Source organism: Meleagris gallopavo, chromosome 14 (assembly GCF_000146605.3).
Source record: "Meleagris gallopavo isolate NT-WF06-2002-E0010 breed Aviagen turkey brand Nicholas breeding stock chromosome 14, Turkey_5.1, whole genome shotgun sequence".
Taxonomy (NCBI): Eukaryota; Metazoa; Chordata; class Aves; order Galliformes; family Phasianidae; genus Meleagris; species Meleagris gallopavo.
In genome coordinates this window covers 2,324,162-2,349,598 of record NC_015024.2, presented here as the reverse complement: position 1 = coordinate 2,349,598, position 25,437 = coordinate 2,324,162, and the positions used below count along the sequence as shown (strand labels likewise).

At 52.6% G+C, this 25,437-nt stretch overlaps 2 protein-coding genes across 2 annotated transcripts; one reads left to right on the top strand and one right to left on the bottom strand.

Moving 5' to 3' along the window:
• Nucleotide 1: 1 nt before the first annotated feature.
• On the top strand, nucleotides 2–1,435 carry AMIGO3 (adhesion molecule with Ig like domain 3; the record flags this gene model as incomplete). Its single annotated transcript, XM_010718357.3, has 1 exon — nucleotides 2–1,435. A coding segment is annotated over one exon (1,434 nt), but the record flags the coding sequence as incomplete, so codon positions are not given.
• RNF123 (ring finger protein 123) lies at nucleotides 1,272–25,431 on the bottom strand. The gene is made up of 18 exons (XM_010718356.3): nucleotides 25,370–25,431; nucleotides 24,705–24,825; nucleotides 24,268–24,369; nucleotides 22,958–23,064; nucleotides 22,297–22,495; nucleotides 21,626–21,771; nucleotides 21,349–21,432; nucleotides 20,455–20,562; nucleotides 18,009–18,186; nucleotides 16,950–17,024; nucleotides 14,289–14,376; nucleotides 13,952–14,039; nucleotides 13,745–13,829; nucleotides 8,546–8,685; nucleotides 8,195–8,383; nucleotides 7,551–7,626; nucleotides 6,834–6,918; nucleotides 1,272–2,240 (listed from the first exon to the last, which is right to left on the bottom strand). The coding sequence occupies exons 2-18, from the start codon at nucleotides 24,793–24,795 to the stop codon at nucleotides 2,237–2,239; spliced, it is 1,845 nt and encodes a 614-aa protein (XP_010716658.2). The 5' UTR covers nucleotides 24,796–24,825; nucleotides 25,370–25,431; the 3' UTR covers nucleotides 1,272–2,236.
• Between the last annotated feature and the right edge of the window lie 6 nt (nucleotides 25,432–25,437).

Here is a 25,437-nt window from a genome sequence, read left to right as displayed (position 1 = left end):
CCAGCTGCGTCCCGCGCGCGCCTCGCCGCCCCGCAGCTGCCCCTCCGCCTGTATCTGCACCTCCGACCTGCTGAGCTGCAGCCGGCAGACCCTGCAGCGCGTGCCCCGTGCGCTGCCGCCCACCGCCACCACGCTGGACCTGAGCCACAACGCGCTGAGCCAGCTGCAGGACGGCTGGCTGGCCGCGCTGCCGCACCTCGAGGCTCTGCACGTCGGCCACAACCAGATCGGCGAGCTGTCCCCGCGGGCCTTCCACAACGCGTCCTGCCTGCGGCACCTCGACATGTCCTCCAACCGCCTGCGCGCCGTCGAGAAGCACTACTTCGAGGAGCTGGTGAGCCTGGAGGAGCTCCTGCTCTACAACAACCGCATCGCGCGGGTGGACGAGAACGCCTTCGCCAAGCTGAGCGGGCTGAGGAAGGTGTACCTGAGCTGGAACAACCTCACCTCCTTCCCCTTCCACGCGGTGCAGGGCCTGGGCAACTTCAGCCTGCGCACGCTGGACCTGTCCTCCAACAGCCTGAGCAGCCTGCCTGTGGAGGAGCTGGCGGCGCTGCCCGAGCACGTCCGCAACGGCCTCTACCTGCACAACAACCCCGTGCGCTGCAGCTGCCCGCTCTACCTGATGCTGCAGCGCTGGAGGCAGCGGGGCTTCAGCTCCGTGCGGGATTTCTTCGAGGAGCACACCTGCAAGGTATCCGACGCCGTGCCGCGCTCCCTGATCAAGCTCCTCAAGTACAACCACCTGTTTGAGAACTGCTCAGCCGAGCCAGACCCCGCGCAGCCCGTGCCCTTCCCGGTGACGGTGGGCCGGGTGCTGCTGCTGGCCTGCAACGCCAGCCTGCCCCACGTCGCCTACATGTGGATCTCCCCACACCACGAGCCCATCTGGCCCCCAGGGAACGCCAACCGTTCCGTCGAGGTGTTCCTCAACGGCAGCTTGCGTATTGCGTCCGCCCAGCCCTGGCACTCGGGGGTCTACGTCTGCTTGGCCATCGACGGCCCCCGCAACGTCAGCCGGCTGTGCGAGGTCAACGTGACGGTGCATTACTCCAAGCCAGATGGGGAGGCGTTCAGCACCGGCCTGACCACGCTGCTGGGCTGCATCGTCAGCCTACTGCTGGTGCTCGTCTACCTGTTTGTGACGCCGTGCCGCTGCCCGCCGTGCTGCAGGACGGCCCCCCCCAGCCCCCCGCAGGAGTGCAGCGCACAGTCCTCCATCCTCAGCGCCACACCGCCCACCACCGACGGGCCCAGCCGCAGGGCCAGCAAGCACGTGGCCTTCCTGGAGCCTGCCCGCGAGGTGCTGGATGGCAAGGAGCGCCAGGTGCCCGCTGAGGGCCTCCCCGACGGCAGGCACCCTAAGGTGCTGCAGCTGCGCTCGGACACCGAGTCCATCAGCTCCGTCTTTTCAGACACCCCCATCGTGTCGTAGTGGGGCTGAGCTGCTCTCCTGCTCAGAGCATCACCGAGCCCCAGCGCTCAGCCTGACTGGTGGGGGGTGGGAGGGAGGGGGGGGGTTCAGCACCACCTGCACCGCTTCAGCCGCTGACACAAGGGCAACACTGATGGACTCAGCACGCCTGCAATCCCTGTTTTGTCCAGGCAGCAGTGATGGCTGTGGCCATGGGTGTGCAAGATCCAGCCCAGTGCTCCCAACCCAATCCCCCCAGTGCTGTCCTCGGGGGCTCTCAGGGATGGCCATGCCACTGTCCCCAGCCACTTGGAGTGGAGGGAGCACGGTCCTGTGGCCCCACACGTCCACTGGGAGACCGCATGACAAAGAGGGGACTCAGAGCACCCAGCCAAGCAAACATCGCATGTTTTTGCCTCTGAACACCCCCAAAGCTGTACATAGTGATGTCGGGCACCAGGAGGTGACTGACGCAGCGCTGCCTGCAGCTCCCTGTGCCACCAAGGACGCTGAGGTCTCCTGCATTGCCTGTGCTCGCTGCTTCTCCTTGAGATGGACGTGCGCTGCTCGAGCACAGCTATTGAGGCAGTAATCTAATGAGCCTGTCGATAAATGTGAGTAATGCTCTCCCCTCTCGGGCCATCACTCTCCAGTTACATTTGAATAAAAAATGCCTATTTTTTTAAGCTCATGCTGGGCTGTGTGTCTCCTTGTCTTCATAGCAGGGCGGCTGGGCTGGGGGCTACAGGACCTCCACGATCTGTGTGGGACTGGTGTGACACGCAGTGTTGAGGGCTGAGCTAGGGCTGGGGGAGCCTCTGGTCACCTGTCCCCAGGAGGTAACATCTGTGAGGTGGGGAGGGGGCAGCAGCAGTGGCACACAGCACATTCAGGAACCAGCAGCATTCAGAGGGATGGGAGAGTTGCTGGGGGGACCACAGAGGGACATGGGGCCAAGCAGAGGGACACAATCACCCCTGCACAGTCACCATGAGAGAACACACCTCTCGTCCATCCTTCCACTCTTCCAGCACAGAGACAAGCAGCTTATTTCCAGCACAAAATCAGCCCTGCCTAAAGCGCTCGGGCTCACCACCTGAAACCGACCTTGTGCAGCCCCGTGCCATCAGCCCTGCAGCCACTGCTTGGTGAGGGATGGGGACTGACAGCTGCTGCCAGCCCTGCCTCACTGCCTGCACCCGCTGTCCCCTTGTGTTAGCACAGCGCTGCTAATGAACCCGGGATGCTGAGCGGCCATACCAGCTGCTGCCGGGGCTGGGGAGTCGCGGTGGTACCGTCCCCTGGCTCTGCTGCCACGCAGGGATCCCACTGAGGGGGGATACGAGTTTGCCCTTTATAATGGGAATCCTCACCCCCTGCTTTTGCATTGAGCGAAGCCATCCCCTGCTGAGGGATCTGGTTGCTGCACTGTGGCAGCATGCTGATGCTTCACCTCAGGTTCCGGAAAAGCGTTCTGGAGAGGTGCTGAAGTGAGGGGATGGTACCATCCACCCCAAAGCAAGGGGCCTGCTGCTCCCTGCAGCTGCCCAACCCCATCCCACAGTGCCGTGGACGTGGCTGTTCCAGTGCCTGTCACAAGGTCTCCCTGTTTCCCAGGAAAACCCCATCGCAGTGTGTCACACTGTTCTGGTGCCAGGAAAGGACTCGGCCCCGCACTGCTGCTCCAGCGAGGTGCTGTAACGCTCAGAGCAGTCCCTCAAGCAGCTCGAATGGCAAATCTCAGCCAGGGAAAGCACAGCCATGAGCATGGCCTCCCTAACAGGCAGGGCTGGAAATACAGCAGATGGTCTTCATCACCACCATCCCCTCCTGGCAGCCACCTGTAATCACTCTGGCCTGGCTGGCTGCCACGCCATGGGCTGGCACGCAGCACAGCAACACGGGTGTGCGGGGACCAAGGATCATCTGTCCCCCACGCTCCACATCTTGGTTCTCTCCTACCCTCCCACCCCGGGGCTGGTTGCACCTGGGCCCCTCCCTTACCACACTCTTGGACTTCCGAAGAGACACAGGCAGCAAAGCTTGGTGCCCCAGCCTGTGCCATCCCCACAGGGCACGGCAGACCCCAGCCTGTGTACCCCCTGCTCAGGGCGCAGGGAGCGAAGCAGTCCACAGCCAGGTGACCACAGCGCTTCCCTCTGTCCTCCCCACCTTCTGGGTGCACTCCCTGGGAGCCCCCCAGAAGGCTCCTCCACAGCTGCGCTGCCAACAAACGCACCCAACTCCTGAACACATCCCAGCCCTCCAAACCAGAGCCCCACTGCGACCAAGCGTGTCCCCTCACACACAGACACCTGCGGAGAACCTTCGGGCACTGCCCTTTCCCCCATCGCTCGCTCTCATCAGGATCATTACACAAGATCTGGCCAACTTGGCTCCATTAGCTCACTCCAAAGGAGGCTTAATAGAAAATCTGCTCAATTATTTAGCAGACAAACAGGGGGATGATACTGGCTGAAGGCTGCCCGGGTCCTTGGCATGGTCCCAGTGATTCAGAGCAGCTCCAGGCTCAGCTCCCACCTTCCCTCTCCTCCCCATAAAAGCAAGGCATGGTCATTAGGGCCTGGCAAAGCACGGAGCACACGGGCATCCCGTTAGCACTGGGAGCACCATCAGTGATGCTGCTGCCCGTCACTGCCACGTCTCTGCTGTGGGGACTGGAACAGCTCTGCTGCAGAGCCCACTGTGAGCAGGCAGGCTCTATCCTGCACCCTGCCCATCTGTGAGTCTCACCCCTCAGGAGTGAGCTGAGCGTGAAAGTCCTCAGACTCTGCTCTTGCCCAGGCCAGCAGCTCTTGGAGGATGCTCAGGTACCACCACACAGTTTTCCTCCTAACCCTGCTGCCAGTGCCAGGACTGACTGGCCAGGCTTTGGGGCTCAGCAGAGCGGGCGCCGGGCACTGAGTGCTGCCTCACTGCGAGCAGCACAGCCATCCCCACAGAACCAAAGAGTGCATTTCGGACTAACACACACCATGTATCAATTGTCTCCTCACATCCCAGCCCGGGCAATGTTCCCTATTCCTGCGCTTAATGGCCCTTTTTGTGCCAGGAGGCCGTAATAGGAGGACTTGATGCCTGGCTGAGCCTATCCTGCTGGACAGCACAGCTGAGGCATCAGACCACGTCCTGCTGCACCCAGGGCACTGTGCAGAGCCCTGCTCTCTCTGCTGTGTGTGCCGGCCCAGGACAAAGCCCCCAGCACCCGGTGCAGGGTCAGCTCACAGACAGAGAAAGCTCACTCAAGCAAGGAGGTCACAGGAGGTCCTCCTGCCCTTTGTCCTCGCCGTCCGGGTCAGAGCTCTCTGCAGGAAACCCAGCAGGTTAACAGCTAGTTCTGGGTAATTCCTATATACGGGTTCCTCTGAGCAAACTCTGTGGTGTAATTGCTCTGCTAACGATTTCTGGAAATCTGGGAGGTGCCAAATGGGACTTTGAATAAATTTCTTCCTACTTCTACCTCCACGTAGTGCTTCTGCAGAAGGGGAATGCCCACCCTGTTTCCTGCTCACCCCACTGAGAGCAAGCAAAAAAGGGAAAAGGAGGGCTGTCTCCTGTTGGGTCCACGTAAACTGGTTCGACAGACAGAACCTGGGGATGGGATCCTTGTTGCTGGCTCCTTGCAGCAATACAACCCACAGCAGCCATCTCCTGCAGGACGGAACCGACCCAGTAAAGGTTTAATTCTCCTTTTTCACTCCAAGAAGCGTCCTCTTGCTCACGACCTTGGAGAAGGACACCTCCCCATGCCTGCTTTGTGCTGGCTGCTGCTGAGCTGTGCCACCTCCCTGCATTAGGGTGACTGTGGGCAGAGATCTCAATAGGGCCGTACTCAGTCTCGCTGCACCTCCTGGTCCTGCACCCCTGTTTGCCAGTTCTGAATGTGCTGTGCTGAGCAGAACCACCCTGTAGGCAGGGCACGGCCCTGATCACCAACTCAGAGCTGGCAAGAAGGTGAGTGTTCAGCTCTCCTTCCCTGAGAGTTATCTGCCCACAGTTACATTATTGGTACCAGCAAGCTGCCCACCCCCTGCTCTGGGAGCAATGATGCCTTTGGGATGCTCAGCCTTGGTACTTCTGTGTCTTGTTTGACCTGAGCAACCTCCCTGCAAAGCCTGCCTGCCTTTTATAGATCAGTGGCGTATCAAATCTCAGAATTATTGCTGGTCTTTGCAAAATAACGCAGAAGCATTTTGTTTTAGAGAAATTTTTTCCTGGGCTTCCTCCTGCCTCACCTTGTGCCTCTCCCACTCAGCCAGTCCCACCATAAGGATACAATGCTTTCTTGCACCATTTCCCTGCTTCTTATTTACCTCTGCTTTCCAGTGTTCAAGGAGGTGGCTGCAAAGCCCTGATAAACTGCCTCAGACTCACCGCTTCCCAGCTGCACAAGGGGGTACAGCACTTCTGGTTTGTCACTGTGCTATCCTAGCTGCTGTGGGCATCATTCACACATGGGGGACAGTGCCATTCAGCATCTGTGGACAGCAGCTGCCTGGCTGTCACCAACCCAAAGCACAACTGGCTTCCCAGGCAGGGGAGATGCAGGCTGGGAGCCGCACCCTGCTTCCTAAGTTCACTGGGCTGGAGGGCAGAGAAACAGCTTTTAGCCCTAGGACAGATGTTTTAGGGACAGGGAATGGGGGAGGCTTCTCATCCTGCCAGGCACACGGGGAACTGCTTGACACCCCTCCTTTCCCTTCAGGAGGAAGGAACCAGTTGTGGTATCAAATTTATGATGTTTGCCCTTTTCATGCAACAGAATTCTGGGGAAGAGCAAAACACACCCAGAGTCCAGAAAGGCCACTGCCAGCGACTCTGCACTGAGCACTTGGCTCTGTCACCCCTGGGGCTGTGTGACTGGTGCAGCAGCCATGGGAGCAGGATATAATTAGATGTATTTGTGTACATCTTTGAGTCCTTGAGAGAAGAAGCAGAAAGATCGTCTGCATGGCTGAGCTGCAAGGCCAGATGGGGCTCTGCTCTGCGCACAGCCAGGGATTGTCATGTTCTCCAAAGGAGGATGCGCAGGGCAGACATAAGAGCCCCTTCCTATAGCACCCTACAGGGCACGGCAGCAGGGCAGCACTGGGAGATAGCTGGACCAGGCTGCAGAAGACATCAGCACGAGCCTGTTTGCAGAGCTTGATGCAAGCAGGCACTGGCACACACAAACCAGCAGCCCGAGGCATGGCTCCACTGAGAGCTTTTTCAGCAAAGATGTGTGGAGCTGTCATACTTCCCAGCGTGAGGCCATCAATGTGCTGAATGCTCCAAGCACATCTACCTTGGTCCCCAAACACCCCTATTTCTCCTGCAGCTTCTCCCAGGGTACACACGTGGGGAAAGTAATGCCATGTGCAGCAACACTGTGCTTAGGAAATCAAAAGCCACTCACCCCTGAGCATCAGTGTCCACCAGCAGCCGGACCAGTATTCCTGTCACAGCTACAAGGATCGGGTAATGGTCCACGCTCTCCAGTCCTACAGAAGCAAAAGTGTAAGGCAGAATCAGTGCTGCTGAACAGCAGGTGGGATGGGGCTGCAGGGGATGTGGGTTTCCCACAATAACAGGAGTTTTCCCACTAATGAGCCCCAGGCTTGGGCACTGCTCTCCCAGTGGAGCATCCCTGCTTCTTCCAAGCCCCAGGAGGAGAAGGTGATCTGCTCTCTCCCAAGCAGGCAGGAAAATCCAGCTGTTTTATGGTGAATATGGGATGCTCACAACACAGTACCTGGAGCCTGCCTCTGCTAACAGGCAGAACAGGAAGAAGATAGCTGATGCTGGTGCAAACAGCTTGCCTCAGCAATTCAGTGCACTCTTTACTCAATGCAATGCACAGCAACCAAGTTTGCTACCTACACTGAAATCTATCCAGGCCTCTGAGCCCTACATACAGCTCCAGTCTAACGCACGTCAGGTCAGTGCACCTCTCCAGCAAGACACCTGCCACAGGCACAGCCCAGCTGCCACCTCTGCTGCAGACAGCCAGAGCCAAAACAGCTGCTGATCACACACCTCTGCAATGACCTTGGCCACAATGTGCCCGCTGTCCAAGGGCTTCCAGCATGTTCTCAGCAGGGCAGACGGATGGAGAGCTGATGCACAGACTCACCTGGTAGACGGAGGTTGACCACTCTGTCAAACAAATTCCTTTCAGCTGTCACACGGTTCAGCACCTGGTTCAAGAGCTGTGCAGGGAGAAGCAGAGAAGGTCTGAGGTCAGCACCTTGCGCTCACATCTGTACTCCATCTAGAGATGCCAAGTTGCAAGCAGCTCTTTGGAAGCAGAAGGTACAGCTACAGCCCATGAAGAGCTGGCTGGCAGCTGCTACTGGACAAGGCAGTGTCAGTGGGGTGGGGATGGCAGTTGGACAGCCCTACCAGCCCCGAGGCACAGGAAAAACACAAAGCAGTGTGCTTCTCTGTGTGACAGAGCATCACCACAGATGGAGATTTCTACACTGCAGGAATCAGCTGCAGAGGCACTTAATCAACCACCATTAGCTCTCACCCACACCCCAGTGGGATGAGCAGGGATGGCTCCAGGCTTGACATGCTCACTGCAAGCTGTGCAATCTCTGAGCAAAGCATCCCTCTTTCTGTCACCCTCACGCACGAAGCACTGAACTCTGTGGGCTCAGCTTTGCAGTGTCAGCAGGGTGAGGGGCACGCTGCAGTGTGCTGCTCTCTGCTGACACTCTCCAAACTCACACCCTCTCTGAGGAAACTCCTTCCCTCTCTGCCAAAGGCCAATACCTGGGCGAGCCTCCGAAGCAGCAGCTCCGACGATGGGCGATTCCAGTCCAGGAAGATCTCGGGGGCTAAAGTGACAGTCATCTCCAGCACCCGGAGCAGGCTGACCGACAGATCAAAGCACGTGGCACACACCTTCAGCTGGCGGCTGTCCACAAAGTTCCTTTCCAGGCGCTCTGCAGCCTGCTGGATCTAGAAAGAGACACCTTAACAAGGCCTCTTCCCAAAAGAAGGGCCACAAACCCCAGCCCAGTCCAGTTCCTGTATGTGCCAGGGAACGGCTGCACCCCCAACCTGAGATTCAAGTCCTGAGTCCTGCTGGGTGTGGGATGCTGGGTGCAGGGCCGTGCTTACCTCCTGAATCATGCCAATGAACTCGGAGAAAGCCCAGTTCAGTTGGTTGAGGACGCTGTTCAGGAAGCTGGGGGCCAAATCACAGTCGCTGTGGAGCAGGTCTGCCATGTGCCTCTGCAGCAGGGTGGAGGGACACGGCTCTGCAAGCAGACAGAGACAGCTCAGTGGCATGGACGCAGAGTGGCCACAAATCTGGGGCAAGAGCAGGTAGGAGCTTGGCTCTGGGATTGATCCAGAGCCAGCGTGTGTGAGAGGCACTTAGAAAACCCCCTCCTCCTGCCCAAGGCCCAGGGCCGTGCCTCCAGTGGACTCAGGCAGGCAGGGCTGCCCACACACTATACATGGCACTGCGCCCCCAGGGCCTGCAGCTGGGGAGTGTGGTCAGTCCCATGTAGGATGCTGGCCCCTGCAAGGGGGTAAAGGAGAAGGCACCCATGGGGTAGATGCTTCTCACTGGCAGATGAAGGCTCACAGAATCAGTAACAGCATGAGGGAAGGACAGCCAAGATCAAACTACAGACTAACGTTCGAGGCTTGGAGAAAAGATCATGAACATCTTTACCAAATACAGGGAAGAGGCACAACTACTTTCCCCTATGAAAAGCTATCATTAAGTAAGAGCAGGTGAAAACTCCTGCTCAAAGGGCAGCAGGGGCAAAGGAAACACACAGCATCCTCCAGCATGATCTCAGAGACTGAGCAGCCAGGCACAACTATACACTGCTCACTGGGAACAGCAGAACTAGAGAGGGAAGGCAGGAGGCCGGCAGAGATCATCAGCCTGGATGGGAATGGGAGAAACGACACTGTAAATCCTCACAATGAGTCCAAAGTTCTGCTGGGGTGGAGGACGTGCTGGTGCTCGGAGCCCTTACACTCCAGGCAGGCTTTGATCCTGGCCAAAAGCACATCTCTGGGGGGGATTTCATAAGGGCAAATGGCTTTGGTGTCCTGTGCCCACGCACGGCTCAGGGGCTGCCTGCGCCAGATGGATCGTTTATGTACTCAGTGACCCTCTGTGGCTTCCTTGCCAAGGGCCCCCCTGAAGCTATGTAAGCCTTTGGCACCGAACATGCCCTAGAGCAACATTTTACAGCTTAACTGTTTGCAGCAGGAAGAATTCTAACTGGAGCTTGCTTCTCACTCGCTTCATCTAATAACTTTCCTCTTGCTGCCCCTCAGACGCTGCTCTCCATTCACCCCCTGCAGTCAGCCATGATTTCGGACCTCCATCACAGCCCTGAGTTGCTCCTGAGGCAGGAACAGCCCTGGTCCCAGCGGCCTCTCATACACAGACTGTCACATCCACGCTCCTGTGCCACTATCCCCAGATTTTCTGTGGAGAGGTGGAATTGTTAAGTGCCCTCAGCATCCAAACCACAAATAGGAGGCAGATTTGCACAAAAGCATAATGTGTTGTTTTGTTCTCTTTTCCTCTCCTTGCAATTGCTGTTGTGTAATTCATTCCTTTGGCCACGCATCAAGCTGCTTTTTCTTTGTTGCTGGGTTTTTGTTTTTTTTTTTTTTTTTTCTGAAAAGATTAAGCTAGGATTTCAGCTCAAGGATAACCTTTTGTCAGAATTGTGGTTTGTGATCCTCAGGAACTTGCTGGCTGCAAGGTGCAAGCAGAGAAGTCCAGCAGCCAGCACCAGAACCCACTCTGTTTTCTTCTGTTGGTGACAGACCTTGAGCAGACAACACTAAGCGAGGGGGTTTGTCTGTGAGAGAGGGCTGTGAGAAAAAGCCCTATCACAGAAAAAAAGACTACAACTATCAGCACCACCACTGTAAACCGCAGCAGTGCTGTGCAGCTCTGCCTCCTCCACCAACACTTCAAGCCAGGACAGTTCCCAAAATGAGCCACCCAGCCAAAGCCTACCTCAGCCGAAAGCAGTTTGAAGGATGATTTTCTGCTTGTAGTAACTTGCTTTTCCCTGACTTCTAGCCAATGGCTATTTCCTCACGGTGTTTTTCCAATAAGTGGTGTGAATTTGCTCCAAGCCTCCAATTCCAGGCCCTTAAATGCTTTCCTTGCTTCTGGCAAAGACTGTGCCAGTTCATAAGAGCATTAAGAAGTGGTGCTGCCAGTCAGAGTTTTGGAGTTTTTCTAAGCCTTTAGCTAACACCAGGTGCACAAGTTTGGCCTTTATTGCTCCCAGGAGGAGCACGAGTCTTAATTACACTGTGACCATGCTGAAAGCCATGGAAGGAACTTGCCCTCAGCCACAGCAAGCGTGGCTGCTTCTCCTGCATGAGTTCCCGGACTGGGATCACCAAGGGGCAAACACCACTGTATCCAGAATCCTAACTTTGCAGTCAGACCCCTGCGTTCTCCTCCATTTAACAAGACGCTCACCCGCGTTGAGGGGTTTCCTCCCTACACCCCACTCAGCATTGCTCCTGGGTATGAGCACGGCTCTTACGTTTGCTGTAGGAGAGGAGTGCCAGGAGTCTATGGTGGCCAGTTGACGTGGTTATCTTCTCCATCTTGGCAACAGAACATCATTAGGATTTCTAAAACTTGTAACTCCTTCATACGAAAGCCGCTCGATCTTGGCTTAGTCTTCGTTATGGCAGATGAACATCAGTCATTGGAACAGAAATTGGTGGTTTTCCAAGGCCAGAAATTATGATCTCAATACATTTAATGTGGGCAACAGAGTGTGGCCCCAAGCGGTTATAAATTCATCTGATGTTTCCACAACAGAAACTTCCCCACAGAAAGGTGAGCAAAGCAGTCAGAGGAGGAAAAACAAAGTTCAAAGTGGGGGGAAATAATCTGTAAGGTTATCAGGCAGCCAGAAAGCCCCAGAACTGCAGCGAACCTCTCAGCTAGAAAGTTCTCTGAGGCCACAGTGAAGCACAGACAAAAGCTAAGATGAGAAGGGCAAAACGGGTATAATTAAACATAGCCAGCAGTGGAAGAAAACAAGGAGAAGGGAGGTAATAGAAGGAAAAGACAAAAAGGAAACATTCAGGACTAAGCTGCTACACACACAGTTTCTTTAACTATAGGGAGTAACTGTAACAGAATTATTTAGAAAAGTAGCAATAGGAGAAAGTCAAACAGCAAGAGGCCATTAACAGATAGAGTTAAAAATTAATAAAGCAGATAAAGTGGAAGCATTCAATAAGTGTTCCTACTGGTTGACTGTGAAGGAGCAGGGTCATGTACTTTCATTACAGGAAGATAATTATGTACTTTACAGTTTGCTAATGACCTGGCAAGATCTGTAACAGGGCTATTTGTGAGATCTCTTGGTCAGTGCCCTGGGTGATGCATGTGTAAGGCTCCAGGCATTAGCACAGCTGGGAGCAACGGGCCGGATGGAGGAGCAGAGCAGCTCCACCCAGCACTAACCTGACTTCTCAAAGGATCCAGATGTAAACGTGCCCGTCTGGCAGATGGAGCAGCGGTGACAAATGTAAAGCTGGGGATGCAGGAAACCCCATCACTGGTAATGCAAGGCATCAGGAAGCCCCACGGAAACAGGCTGCTAGTGCTGGATCTGTGAGCAGCATGTTAGATGGGAAGGGGCCACCCAGGGACTCGAGGGGGGAACAAAAAGCCTTCCTGAACAACACTCAGAGGTCACACTCTTTTCCACATCGTTCAGAAGGACGAAGAAGGGAGATTGCATAAACACTTTTGAGGAAGAGAAAGTTGTAATGTACACCCAGCAGAGCAAGGCAGCAGCAGCAGAAGACAGGAGATGAGGTTAGGTATGTTCCCATCAAGGGAATGTTCCCACCTGGGTATGTTCTCAGTCAAGGCTTTATTTCTGAGAGCGAGGAACTACCACTGTGAAGGCCCACACGGTTAAACTAACACAAGGCAATTATTTTGGCTTCAGGCTGGCTGCAGAAGCTGGCCCAGACAAACAGGGATTTCTTTCAGCTCAGCAGTTCGGCCCGCTGTCCCTGCCGACGCTCAAGTTGCAGCAAGGTGAGGACAGATAGGTGGGAAGACAAGGGTGCATCTCCTTCTCCTTTCCTGGGCGGTATCTCAAGGACACCTTTAAGTCCCATGTCCCTCTTCAATGAAACCAGCACTCATTATTGATTCAGCTGCACCTTAAAATAGCAGTCCCAGGAGCAAGTCCCCTGCAGCCTGCCCAGCCCACTCTGCGCTCAGACTGTGCGGAGCCATCCAAGGATGGATGCAGAGAGATCTCAAGAACCGAGAAACTTTGATCCTGTCCCAAAGCTCTGCAGGACTGAGGGATCCTGGTGACCACCCCCTGGGACTGACAGCAGCTACCTGAGGGCTTGCTTTTGCAGGACGAGGGTGAGAGGTAACCATCAGGTCCCTGCCATGTGCAGCAGGGCTTCCCCATTATCCTCCAAGGATGAGAGGAACCCAAGGCTGGCACAGCCTACAGCAAACCTCTGACCCAAGAGGCAACACTGATACAAGCGGGAGCGAGAGCAGGTCTGTAATCAGCCTCAGAATCTGCCATGTGGGTACCAGACTCCCTGGCATCTCCCAGGGATGTAATTGAGAAAAGGGATCACAGCGTGAACCCCTCTGTCCCACAAAAGAAGACTCTCTCTACACAGAACCGGGGAAGGAGGGAACTCTCTAAATCTACTGCACCAGACAGGAGAGGGCCACACAACAAACTTACTCTGAAAACTAGCAACAGAGAGATCTCCTGGGCACACACAGGCAGGAGAAAGAAAAAGAACAACAGTGCCATTAAAATAGAGATAGGCAGCTCTCCCCACCAGAAAGGGCATTCAGTGCACCTCCACCTGCCCCCAGCCTACATCAGGCTGCAGTATCCTCTGTCTCCCATCCCTGAGCAGCTCTCCAGCAGAGTTTGGCACAAAGCCTTTTCCATACAAAAGTAATCAGGATTGTATCCAGACTGGAAAAGAGTCTGCACAGGTTTAGCAGAAGATGCATGCTTCAGCTCACAAAAGTTACCTCCTTCCCATGTCTTTTCCAGATGTAGCAGATCTGAGGAACTCCTCAGTTTGGCAATAGAACTGATAACTGAAATGCCAAGCCAAAGGCAAGACAGACTCTGCCAGGCTCCAAGAGAGAAGCCTGTTTAAAACACTCCTTACTTCTGAATTTGTCCAGTGCCCTGCCTCCTTGGACACCCGCTCCCTCTCACAGTGTACCTGGTATTAGGACAGCCCTCCCTTTGCACCCTTTGTAAGCCTGAATGCCACTCCCCTGCCCCAACTCACTCTGCAGGCTGGGGAGGCTGGCATCCTCAGGCTTGGTTTTCAGCAAGTGTGGGAGCCGCGTGTATCTGTATCCAAAGCCACAGCCCTGCCAAAAGAGATGAGGAAAGATCTTAGAGGATGGAGAACCGTTAGGTTTTGCTGCTACTGGAAAGCAAAATGCTCAGCGTCCACCTAAGCCCCAAACAGCGAGAGGACAGGGATGCTCACCCTCCACAGCCTGACGAGGATCCAGTTGGTCTGCGCCCAGGGCCGCTGCTCGTAGGGAGCCAGGAGGTTCTTCATCATGGAGATCCGCCTGCATGACAGAAGACATAGGTCAGCTCAAAGGGTCTGGGGACAGGGGAACAAATTGGATTTATGGCAGAACTCATCGAGCTGGGGCAGAGCAACACACTGGTATATTACAGAAAGGAGGCTCCCCCAAATCAACTCCAGCACCCTGCTGCAGCTCCTCTATCCCTGCAGTGCTTGGCAGCTTGCCTGCCCACTCCAAGCCTTGCCACCAGCCCAGCCCTGCCCCAGGAATAGGCAGGGCAGCACTTACTGCTCTTCTGGGATCCTCTCTACAGCACGCAGCGAGTGGGGGTAGCAGACATAGCTGGCCAGCGCCTGCATCAGGGAGTCCCGGATGTCTGTGGAGCAAAGAGAAGGAGCTGGGACAGGCATCCAAGGACACACAGTGTGCCACGGGGCATTCTGAACACCAGAGGCTGGGAGGGACCAGCCCTCATTAACAACAGACCCTCTCTGGACACGTTCTGAGGACGAATCCGCTTTGCAGATGATGCCAAATTAGTGGCATCAGTTGATGTGCTCAATGGCAGGACTGCTAGAGGGATTTGGATGGGCTGGAGAAATGGGACAGCGTGAACCTTCTGAAATTCAAAAAGAACAAATGCTGACTCCCAGGTGTGAGGAGGAAGAATCTCTTGCAGTGCTACAGGCTGGGATTGCCTGGGTGCAGAACAGCACTGCAGAGAGCAACCAGGGCTGGAAGCAGACAGTAACCTGAGCTTGGGCTAGCAGTATGCCCTGGCAGAAAAGGAGGCCAATAGCATCCTCTGCTGCACTAACAAGAATGCAGCCAGTAGATTGAGGGAAGTGATTAACTCCCTTTAATTAGCTCTCATTAGACCACAGGCAGTGCATCCAGTTTTGAGATCCTCAAAATAAAATAAACAGACTAGAGTTCAGCAGAGGGCTGCTAATATGGCCAACGTGCCCTGGAAGGAAGTGCTAAGGGAGCTGGGTTTGTTCATCATGGTTTAGAAAGCTATAGGGAACCTAACAGTAGCTTGCAAAGAGATTTATCAGGAAGGTAAGAGGTTATCACTAAGATGCAGTTCACAATTGTGGTTATATACCACTAATGGTATACAGTGAGAGGAATGGGCATAAAACAAGAGAGGTTCACACTGGATATAAGGAAAAATGTTTTCTCCATGAGGACAGTAAAGCAGTGAAACAAGTTGCTCAGAGAGGCTCTGTGTTGTGCAGTCTTCATCCTTTGAGGCTTTCAAGACCAGACAGAGTAAAGCCTTGAGCCCTAGTCCAGCATCACAGCTGACCCTGTAGAGGATGGTCTAGAGACCTCCTGAGATTCTCTCCAATCTGAATAGCCCTGAGGTTTCTGCCTGACCCATGTAAGAAAAGCATCTGCACCCTTTGTGCAGAGGGAAGGTCAGTCATGAGATGGGAGAGTCTGAAGGATAACTCTTGCTCAAAGTAGCAGATACTGGAAAACACAGCTACAGACAGCACCAGATCAAAAAATGCTGTTGTCAAGAGGTATTCAGATTACAGCCAAAGCCTGAAGTTCCAACAGTGCTCTCTTCAGGAAAAACTGAAGAAGTAGCCATGAAGCCACAACTGGCTGTGTGGTGCCCAGCTGCTGAGAGTTACTGGTCCACATCAGAGGTAGACAGAGGTACTGTGCAAGTGCTGTGTCCCGAGTCTCCCTCTTGAGCCCACTGTCTCTTCTGTCTTTAGTTGGAGCAGCTGACAGTATTCCTAAACAACTGACTCCTTGCTATAGTTTGCAGAGTATTTCTTGATCTACTTCTGTGCAGCCAGCCAGCGATTTCGAATCCTTTTAATCTAGAGCACAAACTCACCTAGCCAACCTGCACAGAATGAAAAGAGCAGACAATTATTCTGGGGCTCTGCCGAGGATGCAACAGCTGTCAGCAGATGAGTGGTGTGACAAGCAGCCTCCTGTTCTGCAACAGAAAAGTGTGCCTACAGCCTTAGTTTAACCTTTCAATAAGACGGTGTCATCTAAAGGATGAGGGGAAAGCAGCTTCTGGAAGAGGAGCAGAGTCACTTCTAAATCCAGGTGACAGGGATGAGAAAAGGACTCTTGTCTACTCCTGACAATGCAGGATAAACACACCTTCTGAAATAGCTACTGAATTAAGTAGAGCTCAGAGCAGTTAGAGCCAAGTGTGTGAACCAAACTGGTTTCCAGGTAGCTGGAACTAGGCATGTTGAATCATTCTGCCTTCAGGATCTACCCAGACATCATAAAGGGTCATACACTCTTCACGGAAGACATGCTGAGCTGATGAAGGAGAAACACTTAAGTCTCTGTCTCCAAATGCAGAAGTTTCCCTGCAGACTTGACTGAATCAAAACAAGAGTCAAGCAGAACAGGGAGTATTGGTTTGAGAGTAAACAGTCCACTCAGCGCGACACTGGGTTTCTCCAGAAGCCCAAGTCAAGCCCCAAACTCAGAGAACCACAGGCAGAAGCACGCATGCAGAGGTGAGCATTTTTGTACAAGCCTGTGTGCTCCTCATGTTAGTAGAAGTTCATAGTGAATTGAAAGATTCCTGTATATGGTCCATCTGTATCTGCATCTGTTTGCCTACACCTACTACAGCTCAGGAAAAACAGAGGCTTGCTGCCCCAGTCAGCAGGGAGAGCATCCCTGTGCCTAGGCAGCTAAGGAGAAACCCCAGACTAATGTGCAAGTAGCTGGGATATGAGCCTTGCTCTCAAAGTGGCATCCTGGGTCATGTACCTAACCCTGAATTAAGCAGGACACATGGGGTAACAGCAGTGTTCAGCCTCACTTTGCCTGAGGAGGTATAGAGCACTCAGTGAGTTCAGCAGGTAGATCCCAACAGAAGACTGCTGAGCCACTGGCAGTGGGGCCAGCCAGGGCTGCAACATATCACCCCAAAGAAAAGGAGAGCAGCATTACCTGTGCCCACAATCCTTGAGTCAGCAAAGTGTTTGGCCAGGATGGCAGCGAGGCGCATCAGGGTTTCTTCATAGCCTGTGAAGAGAAGGAGGGAGCAGGAGTCATGCAACGACCCAGTGGGCAGACCTGTGGTCCTGCAACAGGACAGGCAGTGGGATGAATTCCTGCAGCAGCTAACTTTGAAGCTTTCTTGCCTTTCCAACTGCCAAAACAAACAGCTGGGAAAACATGTATCTGCAACACAGTTTCCAGCCTTCCCCTGCAGTCTGAAGCAGTTACTCAGAGAAAGGTGAAACCAAAAAACCAAGCAACTGTGACAGATGACAAGGGAGAGAAGTCTAATGCAGAAGGAGCTGAGCAACACAAATAGCACCCTAGATCTATGCAGAGAAGCTGTGTCCAGTCTGCAGGCCCTGAAGCAATAAATCTATTACTGCTTAGTTCTACTGCTCCCTGCACAGCTTCCAATTAATGGACACTTTTTAGCTATATCTTGTTGAATGGAACAGCAGCTCTTGCCTTTGCAGGCTCTGGAAAGCCTAAGAATTGCTAGGGTGATGTAGCTAGGAAAAGCATGAACAGACTGAAACCAGCTGAACACAGATGCTTCGCATGAAGTGGATGTCCATCTCCATATCCAAATCCCATGAGGAACTGAAAACAGCCCCAGTTCCTGCACTCATGGCATGAATCCCCCCACCCAGCCAACCAGTGGCATACATGGTCAGGACAATGACATCTTCCTGCATCCCAACCCATTCCCAATGCCTCCTTGGAAACACCATGCCAATGATTTTCAGTACAGCTAATGCTGTGACAGCTCAGGGCAAGGCACAGGCATCCCACCTAAGTTCAGTAATGAGCATAGGTCACCAGTGGGCACCTACCCAAGGAACAGCATTCAGCACTTGCCCCACATCACACAAACAATACAAAGTGAAGGATATCACAGCCATGGAAGGATACAGAAGGGATGCATAGCTACCAGTACATCATAAGGATGGGGCTTTACTTAGATTTTACCAGGCCAGGACTAGCAAGGCCTCCCCATCCCCTTACCTGGAAGTTCCTCCATGCTATTGACAGGACTGAAGTAGTTCTTGAGTGCACTGTAGCTGTTCATAGCCACGCTGAGGTAGAACTCTGGCATGAAAGCAAAAAGCGAGCCTGTCCTGTCACCATGCTCAATGGTGCGGATGCACACTCTCAGCAGCCAGTAGATATCCTGCATCTTCTCCTGCCAAGAACACAGCAATCCCCAGTCAGTTCAGAGCACAACTATCACCAGCAGGAGACCAGATCAGCAGTGACTTTGTCTCACTGAGTCTTGAATCCCCTCAGGATCTGTTCTTTTCTAGGGAATATGAGACCACATGAGCCTGATCACAAAAAACGTGTTGTTAGGCACTAGCAATCTCAGCATAAATCTGGCAGAAAGAAACCTCAGCCACTGCAGGAATTAACACACAGAAACTGGCAGAGAGCTCACACCAATTCAGACCCCTGCAGTAGGTGGCCACAGCCTTTTGACTTCCATGCCAGCCACTCAGCCACACTCCCTGTCTGGAGCAGCACTGGCTTCTTGCTTCTCTAGCAAAGCTCTGGAGGTCCTAAATCAAAACCAGGAAATTTAAGGGCATCTATATAAGTTTAAGCTCCTAAAATCAGTATCAACAAAGGCGTAAGAAGAGGAAATGTTATTTTATATTCTGTAATGCCAAGAAATACGATGAACACTAGCAGTTTACATAAAAACAGATGGACGAGAGTTACATTTCAAATTTAAAAAAACAACAACACCTCAGAGGTACAGATCAGTGATTCCATCTGCCTAGTACCTTTTCTAAAGTATCCCACTATCATCTCTGGGAGAGCTATGTGAGTTTGTTCTGTAAATTACACCAAAGGGGAGAAAATCAACTAGATTGAATAAAAGACATCTTTACCTCAACGCTGACACACACCTCAGCTCAAGCGTTGTTTTCAACAGTTATAATCAGCAATTGTGCAGACAACACGAAGGTAAAGAGAGCTGTGTTTGATTTTATTAAGACCTGATAATCTAAGAACATTATCTCAGGTATTGCCAAGATGGAAGAAAGCTTACAGCAAGAGGACGGAGAGATGTGATTACCCACAGTGTGACAGATAAATAGTGTCTTAACAAAATAAGTCGAAATGGTCTTCCCCTGGGGTGTTCTGAAGATGGCATTATCTACCTTAAAACTACGGGCGTTTTGCCCTTCCCTTCATCTAACATCAAATCCCACAGCTCAGAATAAACTCACGGTGAATTCCCCAGAGGACACAGCAGCCTCTCCTGTTCTGACACCTCAGCACAGAGCAGGACTTCCCCGCTGGGCAGAGAGCAGATTCACTCCTTCTCTCCATCAGCAACACTTGAACAGATGTGTCCCTCCCTGGCACGCAGGCCACGTGGATGCTGGAGCCCACTGGGGATACAACTCTGGGGCAAACAGCAGGTACCCATCCTTAGTATGACAACAGCTCATGTAGAGACAACAACACTGTTTCTGCACGGGCTACTACAGTGATAACTGATATGCACTGGGAAAGCCCCTTGCCTTTCAAGAGGGATCCAGGAAGAAAGGTGCATTTTCTGGCAAGCAAGGGCTATGCTCATGTGGCTGGAGAGCTGCCATGCTGTGCCCTGCAGTCGTATTCTGCCAGTGATGGAGGGGACAAGCAAAGAGTTCTGCCTTCACAGCCCTGGCAGATATGTTCATAGGAGCCACTGCTCTTCCCCTCCCTGTTTACATCCTGGGATATATGCTGGCACTGCATGTTGAAAGAAATGTGTCCTACTCCCCAGAACAAAGAACATACAAACACAGATGGGGTAAGGTAATGTGCAAGGGAACACAAGAGGAGATCTGCAGGGTGTAAGAGCATAAGCTGCTTGTGAGAAAAGCAGGACCAGAGATGTTACACCAGAAGATGGTGAATGCAAGGAAGAAGGGACAACCTGTGCTAACAGTCAGTGTGGCACTAAATATAAAAAGCACTTGAGAACCAAGTGAAGAAGGGGAGAACATCTGAAAAGGAAACTCATAAGGGCTGGATGCTGCAGATTCCAAGAAGAGAAGCCTTAGTGAGAACTCTCTGTGACATGCAGTACAGCTCAGGGAAATGCTTCACAATAGCTTCTCTGTCTTCTCAACCTGCCCTAAGAACTGGATGTCCCTTTGGCCTGCATGCTTCTATCTGCACCACAGAGACTTGACTCCCCAAGGAAAAGCCTACAGCACCACACAAAGCTCCGAACAGACTGGGCTGTGCTCTAATGTACAAACCCTGGGGCAGGAGGGAGCCCAGGCCTAAGAAGGAATCCCCGTGCACAAAGGCACAAACAAGGCCTGGAGATCATCAGCATTGCTCCAGCACCAGCAAAAATGCTACTTGCGACATGTGAGCTGAGCAGCACAGGTACAGAGGCACACCTGCTCAATACCTTCTGAGCCACTCACATTACGTTCCTGCCCACCTTTGAATAGATGGTGACATTTATCCAGGCAAGGCGTCGGCTTAGGTGATTGAGTTTCTCAGAGAAGACCTTCTGGCTCTTCAGCAGCTCCTCATGGATGTCTCTCCTCTGAAAGAGTGCAGAGATGTGAGGGCAGATATCACTTCCACTTATATTTTCCTTCTTCAAAGCTGGACAAACGACACAAAAGCAAGTACCACCCTGGGGGTAGCTAAGCAGAAGAGAAAGAGGTCAACTCCCCTTCTGAGGAGGGAGTGGGAATCAGTGCTATAAAAAGCACTTACTGGCCTCAGTTGCAGCCCACAAGGCCTGATGCAGACAATGGTCCTGACAGCTTTAGGATCAACTGCTGTCAGAGATACTTTTTTAATGCATCACCGGATTCATTCTGTCTCCAGCAGCTGCAGAGGACATAAGTGTCCCATGTTCACCACTGCAGGGTATTTACTACTTGTTTTTTTCTGAACCCTCCACTCTGCTTGTGAATGCTAGATGTAAGGAAAAGTCCCAGCAGCTCAGACAAAAGTGCAGTAGCTGTGGATTGGAAGGTCTCCTCTGGACAGGAAACCTTTCCAAACCCTAAGTCACAGCTGTGGGGTACCCCTAGTCCCAACTTCAGGAGAATGGCTCCAAGCTGCAGCACTTGGAGGTTTGCAAACTCTCACAGTCTGTCTGGGAGAAGTTGAAGCAGTTGCTTCAGTGCCTCTGTTTCTTGAAGCAGTAGTACAATTGGTTGGCACAGCATGAAATGTGGCTGCCAGCTCCAGGCATGAGTTACTACCCCAACAAAACATTTCCAGCTTCACTGCTGGAAATCATGCACTGTGCTTCAAACTTTTTGCCAGGTACTGAGGAGCTTCCAGAGAAAGAAGCTGGATGTCCAGAAACACTTACTCTCTTTGGGCAGCGGCTGATTTTTTCCTCTGTGTCTTTCAGTGCCATAGCATACTCATTCACATCATCTGACACACCGACCATCTGAAAAGCAAGCAGATTCCAACAAAACATGAAGGCATTTATTTCCCTACACAAAAAAGCATGCAATCTGATCCCCCATGGGAGCTGGGAGAAGGAAAGAACACACAGTCTCTAAGCAAGCAGAGAACAGACAGTCAGTATAGAAGTAACAGAGACTGGGAGAATGGATGCCTGCAAAGCACGTGCTGCTTACCTTCCCAAGCTGCTGGTGGACACTGAGGTTGTACATCATCACTATCCCATCCAGGACTTCCAGGAGGGAGTTCTCTGTGATGGGCTGGTCTGGCTCCTCTGGAGGTCTCCCCAGTAAGAGACCCTCATTTCCATTGCTGCCTTCAACTGCAATCCACCCCCAAGACAGGAGAGAAGTTCTCAACAAGGCATTTTGGCACCACAGCTCCTGCCTGCTCCTTTCTCAAGCCAATGACCAGAACCCTGCAGTATACCTGCAACACGCTGTTCCTTCCCTAGACACACAAACACGCCATCCCATCTCACTGTGTGCATCAAGTTGACCTGCCAGATCTGCTCTAACAGACTGAAGCCACATTTCAGAGACTGGCCTGGCCCTGCCAAGGGGCCAACAACAGCGCTGCCTCCAAATTACCTCCCTGCCAACTCATGCTATTCTTACAGGAGCCAAGGCAGCACCTCCTTGCATACAGAGTGCAAGAACATCAAGAGTGTTATGCACAGGATAGCAAAGTGGTTAACTGTGGACTTTGTGGGTCTCAGCATGCCCTGGAAAAGGGAAGGAGCAATGCTGGAAGTAAACAGATTGCTTTCTTCACAAGAGCAAGGGGAGCTGAAGAGGCTGTTCTCCCAGGGACCAGCTGGGCCATGCTAGCATGCAGAAGTACTCACTGTCTTCCTCTGTACGCTGTTCCACACTTAGAGTGCGTACTTTGACCTTCTCAAGGGTACCAAGAGGTCGCCGTGGGTTCATCAGGCTGACGGCCGCTGTGCTGAGGAAACGGTTGGCACGGCCCAGGGTGGGAGAGCTGAGCCAGCCAGGTCTGGCAAGAGCTCCACCAATGGCCAGGGTGGCAGAGGGACGCTGAGACTGAGAAGAAATTAAGGGAGAAAGAGTTCTAGCTGTTATGCTGCTCGCTATTCCTCCTTTTTTTCCTGCAGGGATTTCGGTACAGATGCACAAGGGCTACTGGAAAGGGAGATGATGCTCAGTTAGCTGATGTGTGTTCCCTCATCTGGGGCACGTGTCAGGCACAAGCAGCATATCTGCACAGCAAGAAGCTACTGTGCCTACAGCTGCCATGCCTTCCTTTAAAAGTAAGCATTGAGAGATTTCACAGAGGAGAGGGTCACATTCAGATCAAGGGATAGTTACAGTGCAGAGAAAATCTGGCTGCTCAGACTTGGTGCATCTAAGTTCTTCGTGATCTCCCACAAGTTGTTAACCTGGCTGCCCACGGGCTGGTTACAGTCCTGGACCAGACACTGCTTTCCCCTAAACAAAGCTTTTCAAGCTAGAGGTTAAGCTTGCTGCCCAGCACCAGTGGCTCACCTGTGCTGCTGATGTTGCCGATTCCTCATCTTCATCAAGATCATCCATTGTCACTGCCTGCAGCTCTGCAGGGTCAATCAGGACATTGGCTTTTGCAGCCAGGTCATCTGCAAAGAGCACACCAGAGCAGCTGTGAATGCACAAGTTACCTGTCACAGCCCTAGGTTCATTCTCTTTCCTGCTTCTCAGTAGTAGAGAAGCAGCCAGCGAGGTTGGATGCTGCATCAGAACAGGCTCACTTCCCCCCAGCTCACCACTCCCTACAGAGTGGATACCAAATAATGACAGGTACTGCTCCTTTCTGTTCCTATCCTACCAGCAGCAAACAGAGGAACCAGAAGACAATGAACAGGGCCAAAGACAGGGAAGTTATTTCAGGGCCTGAGACCACCTGAGCCTCCAATCCTCCAATTTGCTGCCCCATGATTTTGTCCCCAGATCACTAAGACTGCAGGTCCCTTCACAGCCCAGAGGAAGGCTTCTCAGATGGCTATGCTGTACAAAGCCTGAACGTGCTTTCTTGTCCATAGTCCTGGGTTTAAAGCGATCCAGAAAGAACCTGGGGCTGCTGCTACTGCTTGCCTGGAGTGGTACAGCAAGTAAAACCTGGGTATCTCTTACTGTGCAGGCTTTGACAGTTTCCAGCCCTTGGCTGTGAGCAAGAGCACTTCCCAGCAGGTATTCCCAGGCTCCCTTCCTTCCACCAGCCATAGGCTGAAGTGGTATCCTTGTGGGATTGCTTGAGTTGGACTCCCATCTTACATCTGCAGATCTGGCATGTCCCTACAGCTGTAGCAAGGGGGGCTGGAGTGGCAGACTCACCAGGGCAAATGACAAAGCTAACACCTGGTCCCACAGGGAGTCATCCTGGTTTTGCTGCTGGGCTTTTTGAGTAGGCTGGAGTTACCCTGACTCAGAGAGGGACTGAGACTTGACTCTGCTCAGCACCTCTCCACTATGCCTGCCGTACACCATAACAAGTTTGGGGCAGAGAATAAAAAGCATGTCAAGAAAAATCAGGACGGGAGTTCAGAAAAAAAGTTTCCAACTGAACACTCAGAATGGAGCCTGCAATTAGGAGAAGACAAATTAGTGCCCAGATCACGGATATAAAAAGTTGTTAACTTAAAGGACTCTCGAACCCAGAGGGATGCTGCCTTCTCTAGAGTAACTTGCATCTCATCAAAACTCAAGTCTCCCTTCTTTACATTTAATCACATCTCATTACCCACAGCTCCCTCCCTGGGATGTCTTCTTGGTGAACTTCAGCCAGGACCTGTGGTAAAGCTTCTGGAAGTGAGAGCACTTACCTTTCAGAGTCTTCTTGAGATGAGACAGAAGACCTCCAAGTCGCTGAAGGTCAAAATAATCCACCTTCCCATTATAGAAGAGTTGGGGAGGGACATATGCCTCTGAAGTAGATAAGGAAACTTGTTTGTCCCATCAGACCCTTACACAGGACCCCCACACGTATATTAGCACCAACAGGTAAGTCCTAAGACAGAGCCCATGGCCCAGGCTGGTGCTACACCAAGTGACTGCTTTTTCTGTTCCAAGAACACAAGCCATAAAGGTAGAGGTAACTTCCATAACAAAGCAAACACTAGATGCACATCAAAGCAGGAGGCAACAAGGCTCCCAGCCCTTCCTCCCGCCCAGTCCCAGTCACTGGGGAAAACTGGATCCTTTGTAAACTCTTCAGCTCTCACCTATCTACTCTAACCTGAGCTTCTCCTCCAGGCCTTACCTTCACTGCTCAGTGCAGCAGGTGCCTTCACCTTGTGGCCATCCCAGAAGAAGCGCAGGGCAGCAATGAGTCGGTGCAGGAAGCATACCATGTACTCTGGTGGGCACAACACAGTCAAGTTCTAGGGCAACAATGAGAGTTCAGCCATTAGGGCAGCTGTGAAGGTGCTTCTTAGTTCTGGTGGCCACGTGGGCCAGGCAGAAACTTCCTGTTCTCAGTCTTGCTGAAAGCACATGCACCCATTTGCAAAGAGCACCTCCAGTTTCCAGCACTGGGATGGAGCCCAGCGCTGATGGCATGTAGCTGCTTCCACCTCTGTAAAACCCCTGGCCCTACAATAACAAGCTGGTGTGACAGAGGAGGATGGATACCACGTGTTCCGCCTCTGAACATGGGCTGCTCGTTAACGCAGAGAGGCTGGTGAGGAAATAATAGTAATATCCTGCAATAATAGTAATATCCCCACCTTCCTTAGCTGCAGGCCATCAGCCTGAGCCAAGGCCAGAAGAGTGGTCCTCACCCAGGTGGTGAAGGGGATGCTGTACCTAGGTATCAGTTGTTCATCTGCTGGAAGCAGCTCAGCCAAAAGGGCAAGAGCTCCCACCCCAAAGGTACCAGAGAGTTCTTCAGGTGAGGCGTGTGGGAAGGCTGTCCCTCTGACTTACCCCTCTATTGCTAGCATTTTCCTGAAGAAACTTGCGGAATTTGTTCAGGAAGATGTATCTGGATGCTT

Bases quoted from the DNA above. Each gene is read 5' to 3' on its own strand.
- RNF123 (XM_010718356.3), bottom strand. From the start codon at position 24,795: ATGGTATGCTTCCTGCACCGACTCATTGCTGCCCTGCGCTTCTTCTGG. The intron at 21,433-21,625 runs GTAAGCAGCACG...CTTGCTTTTCAG, and splicing joins TCCACCAGCAGCTTGGGAAG to ATGGTCGGTGTGTCAGATGA. The intron at 6,919-7,550 runs GTGAGTCTGTGC...TTGCTTCTGTAG, and splicing joins GGTCAACCTCCGTCTACCAG to GACTGGAGAGCGTGGACCAT.